This window comes from Hemiscyllium ocellatum, chromosome 5 (assembly GCF_020745735.1).
Source record: "Hemiscyllium ocellatum isolate sHemOce1 chromosome 5, sHemOce1.pat.X.cur, whole genome shotgun sequence".
In the NCBI taxonomy this organism is placed as follows: Eukaryota; Metazoa; Chordata; class Chondrichthyes; order Orectolobiformes; family Hemiscylliidae; genus Hemiscyllium; species Hemiscyllium ocellatum.
This window is the reverse complement of record NC_083405.1, coordinates 82,368,010-82,392,609: the sequence shown is the minus strand read 5'-3', so window position 1 is coordinate 82,392,609 and position 24,600 is coordinate 82,368,010. Positions and strand designations below refer to the sequence as shown.

Here is a 24,600-nt window from a genome sequence, read left to right as displayed (position 1 = left end):
TTTTCAGATGCAAAGTGAGCTGCTGTGTATTTCTGACATTTCAATTGTCTGATGCCTTTTTGATCTAAAAACACAAAGTGTTGTAAATACTCATTAAGTCTCTCAGCATCTGTGGAGTTATCGTTTCAAACTGACACCCTTTCAGAGTCAGACAAAGTTAGAGACTTAATAAGTTTAAAGTAAGCTTGGAGTCAGTGAAAGGGGAGAGGGTGGGAAAAAGGTGAAGTTCTGTGAGCGAGTGAAAGTCATGAGCAATTAAATGGTAAAAGGGATAATAGTGCAAAGCCAAAAGGAATGGTAATTGAAGCAGTCAAGTAACAACGGCTTTATCAAGAAGGGGTGTGGAGGGCAGACTTAGGAACATCTGCTCTCTGAAAAATAAAGAATAAGACATAGCCGCAGAAGTAGATCTTTCAGCCCATCAAGTCAGCTTTGCCATTCAATGAGATTATGGCTGATCTGATAATCCTCAGTTCCACATTCTTACCTTTTCCCTGTAATTCTTGATTAATTTACTGATTGAAGGTCAATAACTCAATCTTAAATAAGGGAGTAACTCAGCCTTGACAGACCTCTGTGTTAAAGAATTCCACAAATTTGTCACTCCCTGAAAGGAGAAATCCCTCCTTGTCTATGTTTTAAATGGGTGACCACTCTTTCTGAGATTATGCCGCCGGTCGTAGACTTACCCACAAAGGATAAAAGCCTTTCCGTATTTACCCTGTCAAGTCCACTAACAACCTTGTTGCTTCTCACTTCTTATTAATCTATTTAAATGAAGAAAAACTACAGAAAGCTGCAATTCAATTGGGATACTTGTCTACAAGACACAGAAAGCTAGCACACAGGTGCAGCAGGTAATCAAGAAGGCTAATGGAATGTTGAACCTTATTTCAAGGGATTTGGAATATAAGCGTGGGAAAGTCTTATTGAAACACTACAAGGTGCTGATAAGACCATATCTGGGGTACTGTAAGCAGTTTTGTCCCTTTATTCCTGGAAAGATTTCATTTCATTGGAGGCAGTTTAGAGCAGTTTAGGATGATCCCTGGTATGGAGAGATTATCGTATAAGCAAAGGTTAAACAGGTTGGGACTCCACTCATTGGAATTTAGAAGAATAAGAAATAATCTAATTGAAACATTGGAATTCTTGAAGGGCCTGACAGGATAAATGTTGGGATGTTTACCCTTATAGGAGTCTAGGACCAGGGGGCACTGTCTCAGAATAAAAGGGTGCCAATTTAAGAATGAGCTGAGGAATTTCTTCTGAGGGTTAAGAGTCTTTAGAACTCCTTGCCACAGAAAGTAATGGGGGCAGAGTCCCTGTGTATATTTAAGACATAGAAAGGTTCTTGCTCAGTTGAGAAATCAAGGGTTATGTGGAAAGGGCAAGAAAGTGGATCTGAGGAATGTCAGATTCGCCATAATCCCGTTGAATGGTGGAGTAGGGGCCAAACAGACTACTCCTACTCCTTATTCTACTATATTCTGATGAGTACAGGCACAACCTACTCAACCTTTTCTCAAATGACAGACCTTCCATACCTGATATCAACCTCATGAACCTTCTCTGGACCGCCTCTAAAGGCTGTTTATCTTTCCATAAACCAGGGGTCCAAGATGTTCATAGTATTCCAAATGTGGTCTAGAGCCTCTATAGTTTTTGTGAAGCCTCCCTACTTTTATACTCCATTCACTTTGAAATAAAGGCCAACATTCCATTTGCCATTTCTATTACCTACTGAACTTGGATACGAGATTTTAGTGACCCATAGATAAGGACTCCCAAATCCCTCAGTTGTATAAATTTCTATAGTCTTTCCCCATTTAAATAACATTCATCTACTCTATGAAAGTGCATAACTTCATATTTCCCAACATTACATTTCCCCGGAAGTTGCGTCCACTCACTTAACGTGTTTAAGTCTCTCTGCGGACTCTTTGTGCTATCCTCACCATTTGCCTTTTCACCTATTGTTGTAAAATCCATGATCCTGGCTACAGCACATTCACTTCCTTCATCTCAGTCATTAATATATAGAATATAATTGTGGTACCAGCACTGATCTATGTGGCAATCCATTAGTTACAGTTTTCTGTCCTGAAAATATCTCTCTTATCTCAACTCTCTAGCCTTCTATTAGTTGGCCAATCCCGTATTCGTGATATTACACTACCTCCAGCAATATGGGCTCTATCTTAAATAGCCTAAAATATGGCACCTTATCAAACTCCTAAAAATCCAAAAGTATTCAATCCACTGCTTCTTCTTTCTCTATCCTGCTTGTTACTACCTCAAAGGATTATTGTAAATTTTATTGGCATGATTTCCCTTTCATGAAGCTATGCTGTCTGCTTGATCATATTGTGTATTTCTAAATGCTCTGCTATTACATCCTTTATGATAAACTTTAACATTTTCCTAACCAGTGTTACGCTAATTGGTTAATAGTTGTTAATTTTATTGGTTCCTCTCTTTCCAAATAAAGGTGTTAAACTGGCATCTTTCAGTCCTCTGGGGTTTTTCCAGAATCCACGGATTCCTGGAAGATTACTACCAGTTAATTCAGTGTCTCAATAATTTCTTTTCTTTGATATTCTAGGATGTACCCTATAAGATCCAGGGACTTAAGACATCATTAGTTTCCCTTGCACTTTTTTTGTAATTGAAGTTATTTTAGTTATTTCCTCTCTCTTTCTTTTGCCCCTTGATTATTTAGTAATTTTGAATTATTATTGCTCCTTCTATTATGAAGTATTTATTCAACTCCTCTGCCATTTTCTGGTCACCCATTATCATGACCTCATTCTTTCAGAGGCCTGTGTTCACTTTGGATTTTCTCTTCCTTTCTATATATGAAAAGAGGCTTTTGCTGTCCATCATGATATTACTTGCAGGTTTCTCTCAAATTTATTTTCTCCCTTTTGTTTGGTTGTCTTTTGTTAACTCTTAAAACATTTCCAATCCGCAGGCTTCCCACTAACCTTTGCTGTGTTGAATGTTTTTTGCTTTCAGTCTGATGTAATCTTTAACTTCTCTGGTTAACCATGGTTGGCATATTTTCTTCATAGAATTGTTCTATACTGGAATTTATCTTTGCTATGAGTCATAAGCTATTTTGTTAAATGTCTGCCATCGTTCCTCAATCATATTTGCTGCTAAACTAGTTACCCAGTCCACTCCTGCAGCTCCACACTCCTTTGTAATGGACTCTATATGGGTATTTCATATGGATTCAACTTCTTCTGATCTAAGATCATTTGTTGCTATTGTACTTATTCCATCGTGTGTAAACAATGTTACTCACCTTCTGGCCTGCCTTTTCAAAAGGTCATATATCCTGATTATTTCATTCCAGAATTTGATCTCCTTGTAATCATATCTCTATGATGGCTATAAGGTCATACCATCAACCTGCATTTGTGTCATTAATTCATTTATTTTGTTTTGAATACTACGTTCATTCAAGTGATGATCTATTAATTTTGTAATTTTACTATTTTTTTGTTACCATTATGACCCTATTTATTGCAATTTTTCAGTTGTTTATCCTGTGTTCCTTCCTGTTTCACTTAGAGTCATATAGATGTACAGCATGAAAACAGATCCTTCAGCCCAACCCATCCATGCTGATCAGATATCCTAATCCAATCTAGTCCCACTTGTCAGCACCCAGTCCATATCCCTCCAAACTCTTACAGTTCATGTACCCATCCAAATGCCTCTTAAATGTTGCAATTGTACCAGCCTCCACCACTTCCTCTGGCAGCTCATTCCATACGCGTACCACCCTCTGTGTGAAAAGTTGCCTCTTAGGTCTCTTTTATATCTTTCCCCTCTCACTCTAAACCTATGCCCTCTGGTTCAGGACTCCCCTGCCCCAGGGAAAAGACTTTGTCTATTTACCCTATCCATGCCCCTCATAATTTTGTAAACCTCCATGGGCGGCACGGTGGCACAGTAGTTAGCACTGCTGCCACACAGCGCCAGAGACCCGCCTCTGGTGACTGTCTGTGTGGAGTTTGTACATTCTCCCCATCTCTGCATGGATTTCCTATGGGTGCTCCGGTTTCCTCCCACAGTCCAAAAATGTGCAGGTTCAGTGAATTGGCCATGCTAAATTGACGGAGTGTTAGGTGAAGGGGTAAATGTAGGTGAATGGGTCTGGGTGGGTTGCGCTTCGGCGGGTCGGTGTGGACTTGTTGGGCTGAAGGGCCTGTTTCCACACTGTCAGTAATCTAAAAAACAGGTCACCCCTCAGCCTCCGACGCTCCAGGGAAACCAAGCCCAGCCTATTCAACCTCTCCCTATAGCTCAAATCCTCCAATCCTGGCAACAAGCTTGTAAATCTTTTCGAACCCTTTCAAGTTTCACAACATCCTTCCAATATGAAGGAAACCAGAATTGCATGCAATATTCCAACAGTGGCCTAACCAATGTTCTGTACAGTCGCAACATGACCTCCCAACCCCTGTACTCAGTATTCTGACCAATAAAGGAAAGCATACCAAACACCACCTTCACTATCCTATCTACCTGCGACTCCACTTTCAAGGAGCTATGAACCTGCACTGCAAGATCTCTTTGTTTAGCAACACTCCCTAGGACCTTACCATTAAGTGTATAAATCCTGCTAAGATTTGCTTTCCCAAAATGCAGCACCTCACATTTATCTGAATTAAACTCCATCTGCCACCTCTCAGCCCATTGGCCCATCTGATCAAGAACCTGTTGTAGTCTGAGGTAACCCTCTTTGTTGTCCGCTACACCTCCAATTTTGGTGTCATCTGCAAACTTACTAACTTTACCTCTTATGCTCGCATCCAAATCATTTATGTAAATGATAAAAAGTAGAGGACCCAGCACCAATCCTTGTGGCATTCCACTGGTCACAGGTCTCCAGTCTGAAAAACAACCCTCCACCACCACCCTCTGTCTTCTACCTTTGATTCAGTTCTGTATCCAAATGGCTAGTTCTCCCTGTATTCCATGAGATCTAACCTTGCTAACCAGTCTTCCATGGGGAACCTTGTCGCACGCCTTACTGAAGTCCATGTAGATCACATTTATCGCTCTGCCACATCTACCACTTTGCCCTCATCAATCCTCTTTGTTACTTCTTCAAAACATTCAATCAAGTTTGTGAGACATGATTTCCCACACACAATGCCATGTTGACTATCCCTAATCAGTCCTTGCCTTTCCAAATACATGTACATCCTGTTCCTCAGGATTCCCTCCGACAACTTGCCCACTACTGACGTCAGGCTCACTGGTCTACAGTTACTGGCTTGTCCTTACCACCCTTCTTAAACAGTGGCACCACGTTCGCCAACCTCCAGTCTTCCGGGACCTCAACTGTGACCATCGATGATACAAATATCTCAGCAAAAGGCCCAGCATTGACTTCTCTAGCTTCCCACAGAGTTCTAAGGTACACCTGATCAGGTCCTGGAGATTTATTAACCTTTACCTGTTTCAAGACATCCAGCACTTCCTCCTCTGTAATATGGACATTTTGTAAGATGTCACCATCTATTTCCCTACAGTCTATGTCTTCCATATCCTTTTCCATATGAAATACTGATGCAAAATACTCATTTAGTATCTCCCCCATTTTCTGCGGCTCCACACAAAGGCGACCTTGCTGATCTTTGAGAGGCCCTATTCCCTCCCTAGTTACCCTTTTGTCCTTAATGTAATGATAAAAACCCTTTGGATTCTCCTTAATTCTATTTGCCAAAGCTATCTCATGTCCCCGTTTTGCCCTCCTGATTTCCCTCTTAAGTATACTCCTACTGCCTTTAAACACTTATAAGGATTCACTCGATCTGTCTTGTCTATACCTTACATATGCTTCCTTCTTTTTCTTAACCAAACCCTCAATTTCTTGAGTCATCCAGCATTCCCTATACCTACCAGCCTTTCCTTTCACCCTGACAGGAATATACTTTCTCTGGATTCTCGTTATTTTATTTCTGAAGGCTTCCCATTTTCCAGCCGTCCCTTTACCTGCGAACATCTGCCTCCAATCAGCTTTCGAAAGTTCTTGCCTAATACCATCAAAATCTCCAATTTAGAACTTCAACTTTTAGATCTGGTCTATCCTTTTCCATCACTATTTTGAATCTAATAGAATTGTGGTTGCTGGCCACAAAGTGCTCCCCACCGACACCTTAGTCACCTGCCCTGCCTCATTTCCCAAGAGTAGGTTAAGTTTTGCACCTTCTCTAGTAGGTACATCCACATACTGAATCAGAAAATTTTCTTGTGCACACTTAACAAATTCCTCTCCATCTCAACCCTTAACACTATAGCAGTCCCAGTCTATGTTTGGAAAGTTAAAATCCCCTACCATAACTACCCTATTATTCTTACAGATAGCTGAGATCTCTTTACGTTTGTTTCTCAATTTCCCTCTGACTATTAGGGGGTCAATAATACAATCCCAATAAGGTGATCATCCATTTTTTTATTTCTCAGTTCCACCCAAATTACTTCCCTGGATGTATTTCCAGGAATATCCTCCATCATCACAGCTGTAATGCTATCCCTCATCAAAAACGCCACTCCCCCTCCTCTCTTGCCTCCCTTTCTATCCTTCCTGTAGCATTTATATCCTTGAACATTAAACTGACAGTCCTGCCCATCCCTGAGCCATGTTTCTGTAATTGCTATGATATCCCAGTCCCATGTTCCTAACCATGCCCTGAGTTCATCTGCCTTCCCTGTTTGGCCCCTTGCATTGAAATAAATGCAGTTTAATTTATTAGTTGTGCTTTGTCACTGCTTGTCCTGACTGTTTGACTCACTTCTGTTCTCAGCTGTACCCGTCTCAGATCGATCTCTTTCCTCACTATCTCCCTGGGTCCCACCACCAACCCCCTCCCCCCCCCCCCCCCCACCCCCACCTTACTAGTTTAAATCCTCCCAAGCCAGTTCTAGTAAATTTCCCTGCCAGCATATTAGTGCCCTTCCAATTTAGGTGCAATCCGTCTTTCTTGTACAGGTCACTTCTCTCCCAAAAGAAATTCCAATGATCCAAAAATGTGAATCCTTCTCCCATACACCAGCTCCTCAGCCATGCATTCATCTGCTCTATCCTCCTATTCCTGCCCTCACTAGCTCGTAGCACCGGGAGTAATCCAGATATTACTACTCTCAAGGACCTCCTTTTTAAATTTCTGCCTAACTCTCTGTAATATCCCTTCAGGAGCTCAACCTTTTCCCTTCCTATGTCATTGGTTCCAATGTGGACAATGACCTTTTGCTGGCCCCTCTCCCCCGTGAGAACATTCTGCACCCTCTCTGAGACATCCTTGATCCTGGCACCAGGGAAGCCCACACCATTCTGAATTTTTCACTGCTGGCCACAGAAACATCTGTCTGTACCTCAGACTAGAGAATCCCCTAACATAATTGATCTCTTGGAACCCAACGTACCCCTCGTTGCATTAGAGCCAGTTTCATTGCCAGAAACTTGGCTGTTTGTGCTACATTCCCCTGAGAATCCATCACCCCCTACATTTTCCAAAACAGCATACCTGTTTGAAATGGTTATAGCCACAAATGATTCCTGCACTAGCTTCCTACCTCTCTTACCATTCCTGGAGTTACTATGTTACTGTATCTGAGACTTTCCCCCATTCCTATAACTGCCATCCATCACATACTGTTGCTGTTGCAAATTCCCCATTGCTTCTAACTGTCTCTCTAACCGATCCATTCAATCTGGTAAGATTCACAACCAACAGCATTTATGACAGATATTATCTGCAGTAACCCTTAAACTCTCTTTGAACTCCCACATCTGATAAGAAGCACATATCACTCTACTAAAGGCCTTTTTTGCTCCTTCACAATCTATAGCCCCAGAAAATAACACTGTCTTATTCCTCTATAAACACTTACCCAGGTTAATTTAATCGTTATGGCTTATATTTTAAGTTTAATCAAAAGACTTATCTCCAAAAACATATAATCAAGAAAGAACTCATTCTACTCACTACTGCAGACTTTCTGTAGGTCACACTTAAAAACAATATGGTTATCTGCTTCTGTGCTGTGAACTTCGCCCAACAGTTCCTCCAAGATCAGTTGTGAATTTCACTGTTTGTTAATTTTCCCAGACATACTCCGATGTCCAGCAATACATGAATTCAAACAGCAAAGGCAGCGTCAGTTTCTTTCTCTCTCTCTTTCTCTTGCACTGACCTCAGCATGTGCTTCCTTTGTCTGTTTTTCGCCCATTTAAAAACTGCTGTTGTTTTGACTTTTTTTTCCAAAGTTCCAAAACAATGCAGCAGCATATAAAACAGTAATTATTGCCCCTAGAATTTGAGGAAATCACTTTCAGCACCTAAAATACCTCAAAAAAGGAGCAGCTGTTACAGCCAGAAATTTTTCCTGTCCTCCACCTTGGATTACCCAGAATCCTACCGTAAAGTATTATTATCCAAATAATTGTCTTGTGATCCTTTAATATTCTGTTGGTATGTAACCCTTTGTAATGGGTGGCATGGTGGCTCAGTGGTTAGCACCGCTACCTCACAGCAGCAGGGACCAGAGTTGGATTCTCATCTTGGACGACTGTCTCTGTGGAGTATGCACATTCTCCCCATGTCTGTGTGGGTTTCCTCTGGGTGCTCCGGTTTCTTCCCACAATCCAAAGATGTGCAGGTTAGGTGAATTGGCCATGCTAAATTACTCATAATGTTTGGTGCATTAGTCAGGGGTAAACATAGGGTATGGGAATGAGTCTGGATGGGTAACTCTGGACGGGTGGCGTGGACTTGTTGGGCCAAATGGCCTGTTTCCATGCTGTGGGGATCTAATCTTTATTTCTCCTCTCCCAAACCTCTCTACCCCTCAATTAGTTTAAAACCTTTTCTCCGAAGAATGAAAAAAGACAACCAATAAAGATAAAAGAGTTGGGGCTAGATGGACATAAAATTGTTGAATTCAGTGTTAATGTGGAAAGCTTTGAAGTGCTGTTGCTCAAGCAAATGTTAAGCTTAATGGACACTGCAGGATATTGGGTATGGAGAAGCCAGATGAGAGCCAAGGTTCAGCATCCAAAAGCCCTTTTGCCCGAAATGTCGACTCTCCTGCTCATCAGTTGCTGCCTCACCTGCTGTGCTTTTCCAGCACTACACTCTCAACTCTGATCTCCAGCATCTGCAGTCCTCACACTCACCCAGAAACCAAACTTGACTAGTCATGTAAATACTATGGCTAAAGAGCAATTCAGAGGCTAGGAATTCTATGGTGAATAACTTTTACCCCTGCCTCTCTGATACCTGAACAACATCTGCAAGGCACATTTTATTAGAATGCGATCCAGCTCTAACAGCAGTCCAGAAACTCAGCAAAATCCAGGACAAGGCAGCTCAGATAACTGGCACTCCGTTCACTAGCTTCAGCATTTACTCTCTTCACCAATGCACAATGACAGTATGTACCATCTGTGAGCTACAACTCAGTAATTCACCAAGGCTCTTTTTACAATACCATTCCACCTCTGAAACATCTACTACCCTGAAAACAAATGTAGCAGTTGCTTGGGTTACCTCCAAGTTACCCACGATCCTCATTTGGAACTTCTTGCTGCGCCCTCACTGTCACTGGCTCAAAATCCTGGAAATCTCTAATAGCACTGTATGTGTCCCTATTTGCCAATGACTATAGCAGTTGCAGAAAACAACTCACCACTACTTCCTCCAGGGCATTTAGAGATGGGCAAAAAGTATTGGCTTAGCCAGTAATGCCCACATTTCCATAATTAATAAATGAGACATCCAGTGTAATTGTAATATTCAATCAATATCCTTCCAGATACAGTATTCTATTTGCACTTGGCTCCCTCAGGCTGGCCTTCTCGCTGTTCTGTTGGCCTTCCTGGTGCCAACTGTGTTCAGCTGTCATTTTGATCTCCGCCTCATCAGCCCACTCCCTCAATTACCACCTTTATTGCTGTATGCTCTCGACTTGCTATTCTTCTTCTGAGTCCTTGCTATGAATGAGGACTCAGCAAGCAGAAGGGAATGGGAGCGGTACCATGTGGGCGATGTTGGGAGAGGCAGTCAGTGCTCGGAAATGCAAGACCCAGCAGGCTAGGGGATTCTGGGATAGCAGAGATGATGAAAAGCAGCATGATGTCGTTTGGGCTACATATATTGAGCACAGAATTACAGCACAGTGCTTGGTCCACATGCAGACTCCATGTTAAAATGTTAAAACACTCTTCAGGTATCTCCCTAACTGTATGAGAGTGAAAGCATGCTAATAAAATGTGCTTTAAACAGGGGATATCTGTTTGGGGGCTACTTTTCTCTTAGTATTTTGAATTTTTTTGTTGTCATCTTTGACTTTTCATGGGCTATTTTGTAGTTTAAGGATGTATTCACCTGGCATTCCTGTATATTTTGAGCTATGTGCTGTACAGCTACTTCTGTCTCATGACAGTCCAACTCTGGTTTCGAGCTTATAGTGCGGGGAAACTGTGACCCAATGGAATGTCACTGTGTGGTTAGTCCAGAGGCCCAGGCTAATGCTCTGAGGATATGAATTCAAATTTCATTAAAGCAACTGATGGAAATTAAACTCAGTTAATAAATCTGGAGTATAAACGAAGCCTGGGTAACAGTGACCATTACAACTACAGTTGTAATTTTAAAAGGAACAAAATAAATTTACAGCCCAGGAACAGGCCCTTTGGCCCTCAAGACTGAGCCGACCCAAATCTACTGTCTAAACCTGTCGCCCAATTCCGAAGCATCTGTATCCCTCTGCCCCCACCTACTCATGCATCTGTCCAGATGCATCTTGAATGAATCTACCGTGCCTGCCTCTACTACCTCTGCTGGCAACGCGTCCAGGCACCCTCTGTGTGAAGTACTTGCCGGGTGTATCCTCCTTAAACTTTTCATCTCTCACTTTGAAATTGTGACCTCTCATTATTGAATCTTTCACCCTGGGAAAAAGCTTATCTCCATCTACCTTGTTCATACCCTTCGTGATTTTGTAGACCTCAATCAGGTTCCCCTCAATCTCCTTTTTTTCTAATGAAAACAATCCTAACCTACTCAACCTCTCTTTATAGCTAGCACTTTCCATACCAGGCAACATCCTCGTAAAAGCCTGTTTCAAAAGCCTATCTAGTTCACTAATTTCCTTATCCAATCTGGCTGACATGCCACTTCAGAATCTCAGCAATATGATTTACTCTTAACTATCCTCTGAAGTGGCTAGCAGGCCACCCAATTAAGGATTGGCAGTACATACCAGATTTTAGTGACTTCCCATAAAAGAATAAAGAAAAAAAAACCTCTTGCTAATGCACCTCATCTTGGCCATGGAACTGATTATCAATCACAGTTTTATCTTTTTATCCAACTTGTACTCCAGACTCAAGTCTTCATTAAGTGTCACTTTTGTGATTGATCTACCCAATCATGTTCATTCACCTTCCATGCCTTTGGTGCTCGTAGGCTCACCACATCATGTAAAATTCCTGCCTTCAACTTTAATTAGCTAATTATCTGTATTGTCTTGCCTTTCCCTATCCTTATAATCGTGTTCAGTTGAGAACAGATTTTTTGCATTGTGATTGTTTTTTGAAGAAATAGGTATTCGTTGTGAGACTATGTGCCATGCCATCACATATAAACTTAAAAATGGACATTAAAACTTTTAGAATATAAATTAGAAATAAACATTTAGAACATATCTTATTGTGGATGGTACATGACTTTCATAAAATGGTACTGACCCTCTTTGACAGAACATTGTTGCTGTTGGTGCTGGTTTCTGTGATGGTCTTTGCTGTGGAGATAACACTAAAGCTGCAGTGATTCGCCTGGGCCTAATGGAAATGATTGCATTTGCCAAACTCTTTTGCAAAGGATCAGTGTCTGAGACAACTTTCTTGGAAAGTTGCGGGGTTGCAGATGTTATTACAACTTGCTACGGTGGACGAAACCGGAAGATTGCAGAAGCTTTTGTAAAAACTGGAAAGGTAAGTAAGAATTTGTTAATTGTGTATTATTCTATTAAAGCACTTTGAAAAGAAACACATACAGATTCAAGGGAATGGAAAACAGCAAGGCACTGGACTAATACAGCAGAAGATTAGTTAACTGCTGCCCACTGGACGAGTAGTGATAGTGTGGCATTTGCCCTTAGGTGAAAGAAGGGAATTACATTTTTAGGAAGGTTTCCTTCTAATTGTTAAACACTTATCCCTGAGAAGTGCTTGAATGTGGGTAGACTTTGGCTTGGCATTAATCCCCACAGTTAAATAATCTATCATAGAGTCATAGAGATGTACAGCATGGAAACAGACCCTTTGTTACAATCCGTCCATGCCGACCAGATATCCCAACCCAATCTAGTCCTACCTGCCAGCACCCGGCGCATATCCCTCCAACCCCTTCCTATTCATATCTTTAAAATGCCTTTTAAATGTTGTAATTGTACCAACCTCCACCACTTCCTCTGGCAGCTCATTCCATACATATACCACCCTCTGTGTGAAAAAGTTGCCCCATACGTCTCTTTTATATTTTTCCCCTCTCACCCTAAACCTATACCCTCTAGTTCTGGACTCCCCGATTCCAGGGAAAAGACTTTGTGTATTTATCCTATCCATGCCCCTCATGATTTTGTAAACCTCTATACGTTCACCCCTCAGCCTCCAACACTCCAAGGAAAACAGTCCCAGTCTCTCCCTATAGCTCAAATCCTCCACCCCAGCAACATCCTTGTAAATCTTTTCTGAACCCTTTCAAGTTTCACAACATCCTTCCGCTAGGAAGGTGACCAGAATTGCATGCAATATTCCAACAGTGGCCTAACCAATGTCCTAACCAACAGCCGCAACATGACCTCCCAACTCCTGTACTTAATACTCTGACCAATAGCATACCAAACGCCTTCTTCACTATCCTATCTACCTGTGACTTCACTTTCAAGAAGCTATGAACCAGTACGCCAAGGTCTCTTTGTTCAGCAACACTCCCTAGAACCTTACCATTAAGTGTATAAATCCTGCTAAGATTTGCTTTCCCAAAATGCAACATCTCGCATTTATCTGAATTAAACTCCATCTCCCACTTCTTAGCGCATTGACCCATCAGGTCAAGATCCTGGTGTAATCTGAGGTAACCTTCTTCGCTGTCCACTACACCTCCAATTTTGGTGTCATCTGCAAACTTACTAACTGTACCTTTTATGCTCGCATCCAAATCATTTAGTAAATAACAAAAAGTAGAGGACCCAGCACCGATTCTTGCGGCACTCCACTGGTCACAGGCCTCCTGTCTGTAAAACAACCCTCCACCACCACCCTCTGCCTTCTATCTTTGAGTTAGTTCTGAATACAAATGGCTAGTTCTCCCTGTATTCCGTGAGATATAACCTTCTAACCAGTCTTCCATGAGGAACCTTGTCGAATGCCTTACTGAAGTCCATATAGATCACATCTACCACTCTGCCCTCACCAATCCTCTTTGTTACTTCTCCAAAAAACTCAATCAAGTTTGTGAGTCAAGACCAGTATTCACCTATTTGGAGAAATGTATAGATTGGCTAGCTAAACAAGACACCGATGACGGTAAAACTGTATTGCAGCTAAAGTTCACGATTTCATAAGGAGTGTTTTGTTGAAAAAGAGGTGTGTGAAACATTTGCAGCCTGTTTTTACACCATGCTTATTATGTATTTATACAGAGTAGGTTATAACCACTGATGTCCCAATTTACACCCAATAAAGTACTTGTAAAGTGAAGCCACTATTTTGACATTTTATGCACTAAAAGCAACATTATCATGATCAGATGGTCTGGTTTTGTATTACTGGTTGAGAAAAAAAATTTACCAATGGCAAAAATATAGTGCCGTTCAAATCAAAAAGTCAGAGAGATTCTGAATGACTGGGCTGAATGGCATTCTTTTGCACCCTAACAATTCTGTGATTCTGAAAGGTTCTGGGTTTAATTCTCACCTGAAGGACAGCAGCACTCTCTCAGTAATGTACTGCATTGACAAACTTTATTTTTGTTTCTTTTGTTCTAGTATGGAATTTAGTTTTACATAGGGGGTATATATGTACATACAAGACATTCAAATTAGGAGCAGCCCTTGCACCGACACCACCATTCAATAAAGTCATGGTTAACCTGATTGAAAACTCAAATCTGCATTCCTACTTACCCCTCGTAACCTTTCACCCATCTTTAAAACAATTCAACTACTTCTTCCATAAAAATATTCAAAAATTCTGTTTCCACTACCCTTTTAGGAAGAGAGTGTTCCAAAACTTCAAGACCTTCTAACAGAGAAAAAAACACCTAATTCCTGCTTCCAATAGGTGAACCCTTAGTACTTGTTTCTGCCATAAGAGGGAACATCCTCCCCACACATATCCTGCCAAGATCCCTCAGGATTTGGTTTTGTTTCATTCAAGTTGTCTTATGTACGTTATGGACAAAAGGGTAACTAGGGAGAAAATAGTGGCTCGTAAACTTTAGCACACCTTTGTGTGGAACCACAGGAGATGGGGGAGACACTCAATGAGTATTTTGCATCAGTATTTGTTGTGGAAAAGGATAAGGAAGATAGAGAACGTGGGAAAATAAATAACGACATCTTGAAAAATGACCATATTACAGAGGAGGTGGTGTTGGATGTCGGGAAGCACAAAGGTGGGTAAATCCCTGGAACCTGATCTCTATAGGAAGTTAGGGAAGTGATTGCTGGGCCCCTTGCTGGGACATTTGCATCATCAATAACCAAGGTGAGGTGCTGGAAGACTGGAGGTTGGCTAACATGCTACTATGTAAGAATGGTGGTAAGGAAAAGCCAGGGAGCTATAGACTAGTGAGCCTGACATCAGTTGTTGGAGGGAATCCTGATTTGGATTTACATGATTTGGAGACACAAGGATTTTAGGAATAGTCAAGGTGGCTTTGTGCGTGGGAAATTATGTTTCACTAACGTGAATAAGTTTTTGAAGAGGTAATGAAGAGGATTGATGAAGGTGGAGCAGTGGATATGATCTATATGGACTTCAGTAAGGCGTTCGACAAGGTTCCTCTTGGTAGACTGGTTATCAAGGTTAGATCACATGGAATACATTGAGAACTAGCTATCTGATGACTGAACTGGCTCGAAGGTAGAAGACAGAGTGGTGGTGAAGGGTTCCTTTTCAGACTGGAGGCCTGTGACCAGTGGAGTGTCACAAGGATCAGTGATGGGTCCACTGCCTTTTGTCATTTACATAAATGATTTGGATGTGAACATAGAAGGTATGTTTAGTAAGTTGCAGATGACACCAAAATTGGAGGTGTAGTGGTCAGCGATGAAGTACCTCAGAGTACAATGGGATCTTGATCAGATGAGCCAATGGGCCGAGGAGTGGCAGATGGAGTTTAATCAAGATAAATATGAGTTGCTGCACTTTGGAAAGGCAAATCAGGGCAGGACTTATACACTTAGTGGTAAGATCCTGGAAGTGTTGCTGAACAAAAAGGCCTTGGAGTGCAGGGTCATAGTTCCTTGAAAGTGGAGTTGCAGGTAGATAGGATGGTGAAGGAGGCACTTGGTATGTCTGCCTTTATTGGTCAATGTATTGAGTATAGGAGTTGGAATGTCATTTTGTGGCTGTACAGGACGTTGGTTAGGCCATTATTGGATGCTAAACACAATTCTGGTCTCCCTCCAATTGAAAAGATGTTGTGAAACTTGAAAGGGCTCAGAAAAGACTTACAAGGATGTTTCCAGGGTTGGAGGGTTTGAATCACAGGGAGAGGTTAAATGGATTGCAGCCATTTTCTCTGGAGCGTCGGAGGCTGAGTGGTGACCTTATAGAGGTTTAAAAAATCATGATGGCCATGCATAAAATGAATAACCAAGGTTTTTTTTCCGGGGTGGGGGAGTCCAAAACTAGAGGGCAGAGATTTAAGGTGAGAGGGGTAAGATTTAAAAGACACCTAATGGGCAACATTTTCACACAGAGGACAGTATGTGTATGGAATGAGCTGCCAGAGAAAGTGATGGGAGCTGGCACAATTATAACATTTAAAAGGCATCAGGTTGGGTTTATGAATAGGATGGGTTAACAGGGATATGGGCCAAGTGCTGGCAAATGGGACTAGATTAATTTAGGATATCTGGTCAGCATGGATGAATTGGACCAAAGGATTCTACTTACGGATAGAATCATACAGCACAGAAATGGACCCTTCGGTCCAACTCGTTCATGCTGACCAGATATCCTAAATTAATCTAGTCCCATTGGTCAGCATTTGGCTAAATCCCTGTAAACCCTTCCTATGTATGTATCCATCGAGATGGCTCCACCACTTCCTCTGGTAGCTCGTTCCATATACACACCACCCCCTGCTAGAAAAAGCTGCGCTTTAGGTCCCTTCTAAATTCTTCCCCTCACCCTAAACCTATGTCCTCTAGTTTTGGACTCCACCACCCTGGGAAAAAAGACCTTAGCTATTCACCTATGCATGCTTCTCATGATTTTATAAACCTCTAAAGTCACCCCTCAACCTCCGCGCTCCAAAGAAAATAGCTCCATTCTATTCAGCCTCCATATCGCTCAAACCTTCCAAACCTGGCAACATCCTTATAAGTCTGTTTTGCACCCTATAGTTATAACATCTTTCCTATAGCAGGGAGTCCAGAATTGAACACTGTGTTCCTATTGTAACCTAACCAATATCCTACACAGTTGCAACATGACATCCAAACTCCTATATTAAATGCTCTGACCAATAAAGGCAAGTGTACTAAACACTGCCTTCACTGTCCTGTCAACCTGCACCTCCACCTTCAAGGAAATATGAACCTGTACCCCAAGGTCTCTTTTCAACGACTCTCCCCAAAACTCTACCATCAAGAGTAAAAGTTCTGCCTTTCCAAAATGCAACACCCTACATTTATCTAAAATTAAACTCCATGTGCCACTCCTTGGCCCATCTGATCAAGCTTCTATTGTTCTGAGATAACCTTCTTTACTGTCCACAACACCCCTAGTTTTAATCTCACCTGCAAACTTACTAACCATTCCTCCTATATTCACATGCATCATTTCTTGTAGCACATCACTGGTCACAGTCCTCCAGTCCAAAAGCAACCCTCTACCACCATCCTCTGTCTCCTACCTTCAAGTTAATTTTGTATCCAGATGGCTAGCTCTCTCTGAATTCCCTGAGGTCTAACTTTGCTAACCAGTCTACCATCCGCAACCTTGTTGGTCACTTTGCTGAGACCATATAGACAACTGCTGTACCTTCATCAATCTTTGTCACGTTTTCAAAAAAACTCAATCAAGTTAGTGAGGAACAATTTCCCACACCAAAGCCATGTTGACTATCCCTGATCAGTCCTCGCTTTTCCAAACACATGTAAATCTGTCCTTTTAGAATCTCCTTCAACAACTTACCCACCCCTGACGTCAGGTTCAATTGTCTATAGTTCCTGGCTTTTCATTAACACCTTTCTTAAGTAATGGCACTAACTTACCCACCCTCCTGCTTTCCAGCATGTCACCCACAGCTATCATTGATACAAATATCTCAGCAAGCGACCCTAGCTTCCCACAAAGTTGTGAGATGTGCCTGATCATGTCCAGACATTTATCCATCTTTATATGTTTTAAGTCCGTGAGCACCACAACCTCTGTAATCTGGACACTTTTTAAGATGTCACCGTTTCTCCAAGTTTTCCAGCTTCCATATCCTTCTCCACCATAAATACTGATGCAAAATACTTGTTTAGTATCTCACCCATTACTTGTTGTACCTGCAGGCTAACCTTTTGTGATGCATGCACTAGACCATGCAGATCCTCCTGTGTCTTTAAGCACTGCAATCTCTCACCATTTAGATAGGATTGTTTACTTTCATTTTTCCTGCCAAAAAAGACACTTTCATATTTTCCCATATTATTCTCCATTTGCCACATCTTTGCCCACTCACCTTAACCCTTCAGTATCTTTTTGTAGTCTCCTTATGCCTTCTTCACAACTTAGTTTTATACCAGCCTTTATGTCATTAGCGAACTCGGCAACCATACTTTTAATAATAGTACTTTAATGAAAAAGTGGTGTGTGGATAAATATATATTAGGTCAGCATCAATAATTTGTCATGTAAGGAATGACATTACAATAGTGTGTGGATTTATTTGTTCTTCAGACTATTGAGCAGTTGGAACAGGAGATGTTGAATGGCCAGAAACTCCAGGGTCCTCAGACTTCAGTGGAAGTGCACCAGATTCTCAAACAGAAGGGAATAGTAGATAAGTAAGTTGAGTTTGCTTGTTCTTTACTTGATGATTATACTTGTGCCTCTTGTTTTTTCTGCCTATGTTTAGCCACATTTGCTATTGCTGGCTGCTATTCAATATGCTGTGATTGATTGGTTTGATGTTCTCTGAAGCACAATTACTGTGCCACATTTTCTTTCTCTCAAAAAGGTTTTGTATGCCTTTATTAAATTTCCTATTAATCTTGCTTCAAGAAGGACAGTCCAGTCTCTTCTCCACTATCGTTACTCCACCAAGGAGCCAATCTCATTAAATTTTCTCTACCCTTGTTAACGCTTTCACACCCTTCATAAAGTGTAATGTCCATAATAATCCACTTGTGTCTGCAGAAGTGATTTATAAAGGGTTTTCATAATAACCTTATTTTTGTATACCTCGTTCTTATTTACAAAGCCATAATGCTTTATTCATTGCTTTCTCAGCCTGCTCTGCCATGTTCAATGATTTTTCTTCATATAGTCCCAGGTTGCTCTGCTGCACCACCTTTTAGAATTATGCTCTATGTTTTCTGCACCCTTCCTACCAAATGGATCAATTTTGAGTGGCACAGCAAAAAAAAATTCATAATCTGGATTACAACCAATTGTTATGCTTGCCTCTTTCAGCCAGGAGGTGTGAACTTGAGTATGTTGCTTGAACAAATCTCCACTTTCTTCCCAGGTCTGCTCCATTTTTGTCTTTTTTCACTTCACCCTTCCACTGTTAAACCTTTTAATGCATTTAATTTGTCAACTTCACTTTGGAGAAAGTGAGGACTTTCTAGGACATGCTGGAGATCAGAGTCAAAGAGTGTGGTGCTGTAAAAGCACAACTGGGTCAGGCAGCATTTGAGGAGCAGGAGAGTAGATAAGCTCCTCATCAGGAATGAGGGGGTTGGCCAGTAGCTGGGAAGACAATAGGTAGATGAAGGTGAGAGTGAAGGAGGTAGATTGGAGAGGGGAGCCAAGTGGATAGGTGGGAAGGAAAATGGACAGGTAGGAAAGGTCAAGAGGACGTTGCCGGTTTGGAACATATATTTCCCTCCCCACCCATATCTGTGTTCTGTAAAGACCATTCCTTCCATGACTCTCTTGTCAGGTCCATGCACCCCCACCAACCTGCCCTTCCCTCCAGGCACCTTCCCCTCCCACTGCAGGAATTACAAAACCTGTGCCCACATACCCCCCTCCCCCAACCCCACTCCCAACCTCCGTCCAAGGCCCCAAAGGAGCCTTCCACATTCATCAGAGTTTCACCTGCACTTACATACATAGAACATAGAACAATACAGCACAGAACAGGCCCTTCGGCCAACGATGTTGTGCCGAACATTTGTCCTAGATTAAGCACCTATCTATGTACCTATCCAATTGCTGCTTAAAGGTCACCAATGATTCTGACTCTGCCACTCCCACAGGTAGTGCATTCCATACCCCCACCACTCTCTGGGTAAAGAACCTACCCCTGACATCCCCCCTATACCTTCCACCCTTCACCTTAAATTTATGTCCCCTTGTAACACTCTGTACCCGGGAAAAAGTCTCTGGCTGTCTACTCTATCTATTCCCCGATCATCTTATAAACCTCTATCAAGTCACCCCTCATCCTTCGCCGTTCCAATGAGACAAGGCCTAGCACTCTCAACCTATCCTCGTACGACCTATTATCCATTCCAGGCAACATCCTGGTAAATCTCCTCTTCACACTCTCCAAAGCTTCCACATCTTTCCTAAAGTGAGGTGACCAGAACTGCACACAGTACTCCAAATGTGGCCTTACCAAGGTCCTGTACAGCTGCAACATCACCTCACGACTCTTGAATTCAATCTCTCTGCTAATGAACGCTAATACACCAGAGGCCTTCTTACAAGCTCTATCCACCTGAGTGGCAACTTTCAAAGAGCTATGAACATAGACCCCAAGATCCCTCTGCTCCTCCACCTTCCTAAGAATCCTACAGTTAACCCTGTATTCCGCATTCTTATTTGTCCTTCCAAAATGGACAACCTTACACTTGACAGGGTTGAATTCTACCTGCCACTCCTCAGCCCATGTCATTTACTGTATCAGTTGCTCCTGTTGCAGTCTCCTCTACACTGGGGAGACAGGACACCTACTTGCAGAACGCTTCAGAGAACATCTCCAGGACACTCTCACCAACCAACTCTACCGCCCCGTGGCCGAACACTTCAACTGCCCTTCCCATTCCACCAAGGGCATGCAGGTCCTTGGCCTCCTCCATTGCCACACCTTAACCACCCGACACGTGGAGGAAGAATGCCTCATTTTTCGCCTTGGGACCCTTCAACCACACAGGATCAATGTGGATTTCACCACTTTCCTCCCCCTCCCTCCCCAACCTTATCCCAATCCCAATTCCAATCTCCCAACTCGGCACTGCCCTCTTGACCTGTCCTAACTGTCCTTCTTCCTTCCCACCTATCTGCTCCACCCTCCTCTCCAACCTATCACCATTGCCCTCACCTCCATCTACCTATCGCACACTCAGCTACCTTTCCCCCAGCCTCACCGCCCTCCTGTTTATCTCTCCACCCTTTTGGTTCACGAGCCTCATTCCTGATGATGGGCTTTTGCCAAAACGTTGATTCTCCTGCTCCTTGGTTGCTGCCTGACCTGCTGTGCTTTTCCAGCACTACACACTTGACACTGATCTCCAGCATCTGCAGTCCTCACCTTCCCCTATTTATGTACCCATTCAAATGCCTTTTTAAATGTTTTAATTGTATCAGCCTCCACCACTTCCTCTGGTAGCTCATTCCATTGCATACTTCACCCAAAGAAATCCAAACATATAAATAGAAAGCGGGAATCATCAGCAGTGCTTTGTCTGAAGGCTCACTGAAGATGTTACCTAGTATGGTGACGAAACATTTGAAAATGAACCTTGCAGCTCAGCGAGCAAACCTACATCTACACATCATCCTCTGCTTGATCCCTTAGATCTCTTTAAATCTTTCCTCTATCACCTTAAACATATGCCCTCTAGTTTTGGACTCCCCTAACCTGGGGAAAAGACCTTGTCTATTTACCCTATCCATGCCCCTCATGATTTTATAAACCTCTGTATGATCACCCTTCACCCTCTGATGCTCCGGGGAAAATAGCTGCAGGCTATTCAGCTTCTCCCTACATGTAGAGCTTATTTGTGTACGTGTGTTCCGAATAAAACAACAGTTCTGCTGCTCCCAACTCTCTTAACCTGGCACAAACCCATACATATTCACATTCTTTTTATAGGTTCCCTTTGTTCACTGCAGTGTACCAAATTTGCTATGAAGGCAAGCCAGTGAAAGACTTGATTGCCTGTCTGCAGAGTCACCCAGAACACATGTAAACTGCTGAATTACTTAGTGTTCCTCTTGCATGGGGCGATTATGAGATAACCACGTGTGGATCACCTTTTGAAGAGATCATGCGTAACTAACTATGAAGTAGACTGTATGACACCAATCGGTCAGATCAGTAAGTGAGCCTAACTTTCAATGGAGGTTTCATTGTATCGTCAATTAACGTTTGCAATGTTGTAATTGATTGAAATAAATTTACAGTTAATGCCTTAGTGCGCAAGAGGCTTAATGAGTGCCTGTTCATGATGGAAATACAATAGCAGCTGGATTGCATGCACATTGACATGATATTTGAATAAGCGTTTGTGCATCAATTAATTTAGTTCTTTAAATGTTGATCAAGATGCTCATGAAAGTCTGTTATCACTAATTATATTGCTGTATTACAGAAGAGTGCCCAATTCTTTTAAAATTCTTACTAAAAGGTTGAATTTATTATTTTTAATATGATTTTATGAAAATCCATTATCTTCGACATTGTCTGTTCTAAGCATGTGATGTTTACTGTAATTAATTGCACACCTTGCTTCTTCTAGGTTTTAGCAGAGAAGTAAACAAAATATAAAAATCAAATAGACTTTCTTAGATCAAAGCAATTTTGTTACTTATTTTTCTTAAAGTGACAATAGACTGTCTATTCTTAATAGTAGGACTCTAGCTCTGAACCCACAGTTTGATTTCCATCCCCAGTCTGGAGACCTGGGCACACAATCTAAGATGCCACTTCACTGCAGTACTGGGAAAATGTTTGCGAATACAACTATATTTCAAAAATGTAATTGGCATTAAAGTACATTGGGACATTCTAAGTCATGAACCATGTTATGTCAATGTGAGCTCTGCTGTTTTTTCCACTTGGCTTTTCTGAGACTATTGCCACACAGTATTTTGTATTGTTGGTAGACTCAGCTACCAATCCAGCATGCACTGTTCTTTTTAATTAATGGGTGTTCAGGGGATAATATTGTGGGTGCCAACACATACTGCAAGGCTGAAAGGATATTAACTGGGAGATACTAAGAGCATCTGCCTGATCATTAATTTTAGATCAGTACTAGGAGAGGTCATGACTCTTGCTAAGTTAGTCCTGAATTTGTTCTTTGTACGTGATACAGGAAAACAACTCAGAACATTATGTTCCTCCTCTCTTTATGCAACAAAAGTGAATTCCAGTACGGGATTGAATTTCTGGTGGATAGAAATGTAGGTTTCCTGTACAATCCAGAACTCCTAGAGATGTGACAGAAGACAGACTCTTGCCTCTTTGAAAATTTCAGAACCAAGCTGTGAGGTAGATTTCTTGCTGCTGTAGAAGAGGAAGATTTAGTCTTGTTGATGACCATTCTGAAATGACTATTGGCTGTCCAAGGTGCATACCTCTCAGTTGTAGCTCCAGATTTTGCAAAGGACTGAGCAGGTTTCAGTTCCTTCATTAGACCTCAATAAATGGGTAATGTGAAACTAAATTGGGATGAATCTTGTGGTATGATATTATCTGGAGATGGTGTACAAAGGAGAAAAATGATACATTGGACTCTGAGATAACTGGCTTTAAGGGAGGCAGACATACCATGCTGGAAGTTCAGAACCAGGTCAGTCTATGTGGTGTACTTGGTAAGTTGATACTTTAGTCATGAGAGATGAACAATACTCCAGGACAGTAATTGGGTCAACTCGATTCACTAATGGAATCATGACCTAACGTTGAGGGCTTAGGTACTTTTCGTTCAGCACAAGATAGCAGTGCAAGCTAGAGTCCTAATTACAACTCTGGCTGGACAAGCAATGGGAAGCTTGCAGGTGGTGTGTGACAGTAGGGTGCAACCTTGAGCCGGTTAAAATCCAGCACATCCCACATGCTTTGGGAAATCTCTATACCTTGACTCTGCCAACCTACAGTGAAACTCTTTTTGGTATACTTTTGGTTTCTCTCATTTACCTCCTTCCCTCCTTATATTTCATCACAGACTAGTTTACACTCATTCCATAATCACAATTTAATTTTGTTAATCTTCTATTCTCCACCTAAGTACTTTAGAGGTCATCCTATTTATTTTCTTCTATGTGCATGTACTGTTCTAGATTTAAAAATAATCTATTCATCTGAAATATATTCTAGTCCTGAGGAAGAAATTTTTGACCTGAAACATTACTTTTGTTTTCTCTCAGATGCTGTTTGTTATGGCCATTTGAGTATTTTCCAACCTTTGTTTTAATGCAATTTTAATTCTCAGATTTCTGACATTTTATTTTCCTCTCTGCATCTAAGGCAGTCGACTTGGGTAGGTTGAATGAGGACAAGCAGAAACTCTATTTGTATACATTGCTCATGAACTTGAATTCAAAACTCCAGGCTAGGGATAGGTTTTAAATAGAAGGTCTGAAATCTCAACTGAACAATGATGGGTTTTTTTATATATACGTTAAGCATGCATCTGACCAAACAAAGAACATTACTCTGCTTTATTCTCCATTCACATTTGGAATGAAATGATGTGGAAGTAAATTGGATCTCATTACTGGTATACAGGTGAGAATTTTTAAAATCCCATCCCATTCCCACCCTATAATAAAGGATGAAGTTGACTTGGAGGTTGGGGTGGTGGATGTCAAATCTTGAACGTCTGAAAGATGACTCCAACATGCCCACTTCTGGTTTTAATGAGGCAGGATGACCAGTCTGCTCATGGGCATGCATTGACCATTCCAAAGATTTAGTTTTTATTTTAAATTTCTCAGAGGCTGATCGGCTTTCCTGAGAAGCACAGTTGTTAAAGAAAGGCAGGGAGTGTCCATTCTCCCCACCATCTCCCTCAAACCCATCCTTGATCAAACAACACCCTTCATGATGTCCACCAGCCAGAGAATTCTATTTTGGGCTTTCATTCCCCCTAGTCATGCCCTGTAATATC

At 41.7% G+C, this 24,600-nt stretch overlaps 1 protein-coding gene across 2 annotated transcripts in view; it reads left to right on the top strand.

The window, feature by feature from the left end:
- The window catches only part of LOC132816092 (glycerol-3-phosphate dehydrogenase 1-like protein), a 54,031-nt gene extending 31,932 nt beyond the window's left edge, over positions 1 to 22,099 (top strand). For both annotated transcript variants that reach the window (XM_060825524.1, XM_060825525.1), the window contains exons 6-8: positions 11,786 to 12,019; positions 18,212 to 18,318; positions 21,579 to 22,099. In XM_060825524.1, the coding sequence (XP_060681507.1) occupies positions 11,786 to 12,019; positions 18,212 to 18,318; positions 21,579 to 21,675 (438 nt within the window). In that variant the 3' untranslated portion in view covers positions 21,676 to 22,099. The remainder of the gene's footprint in view (positions 1 to 11,785; positions 12,020 to 18,211; positions 18,319 to 21,578) is intronic.
- Positions 22,100 to 24,600: the final 2,501 nt, after the last annotated feature.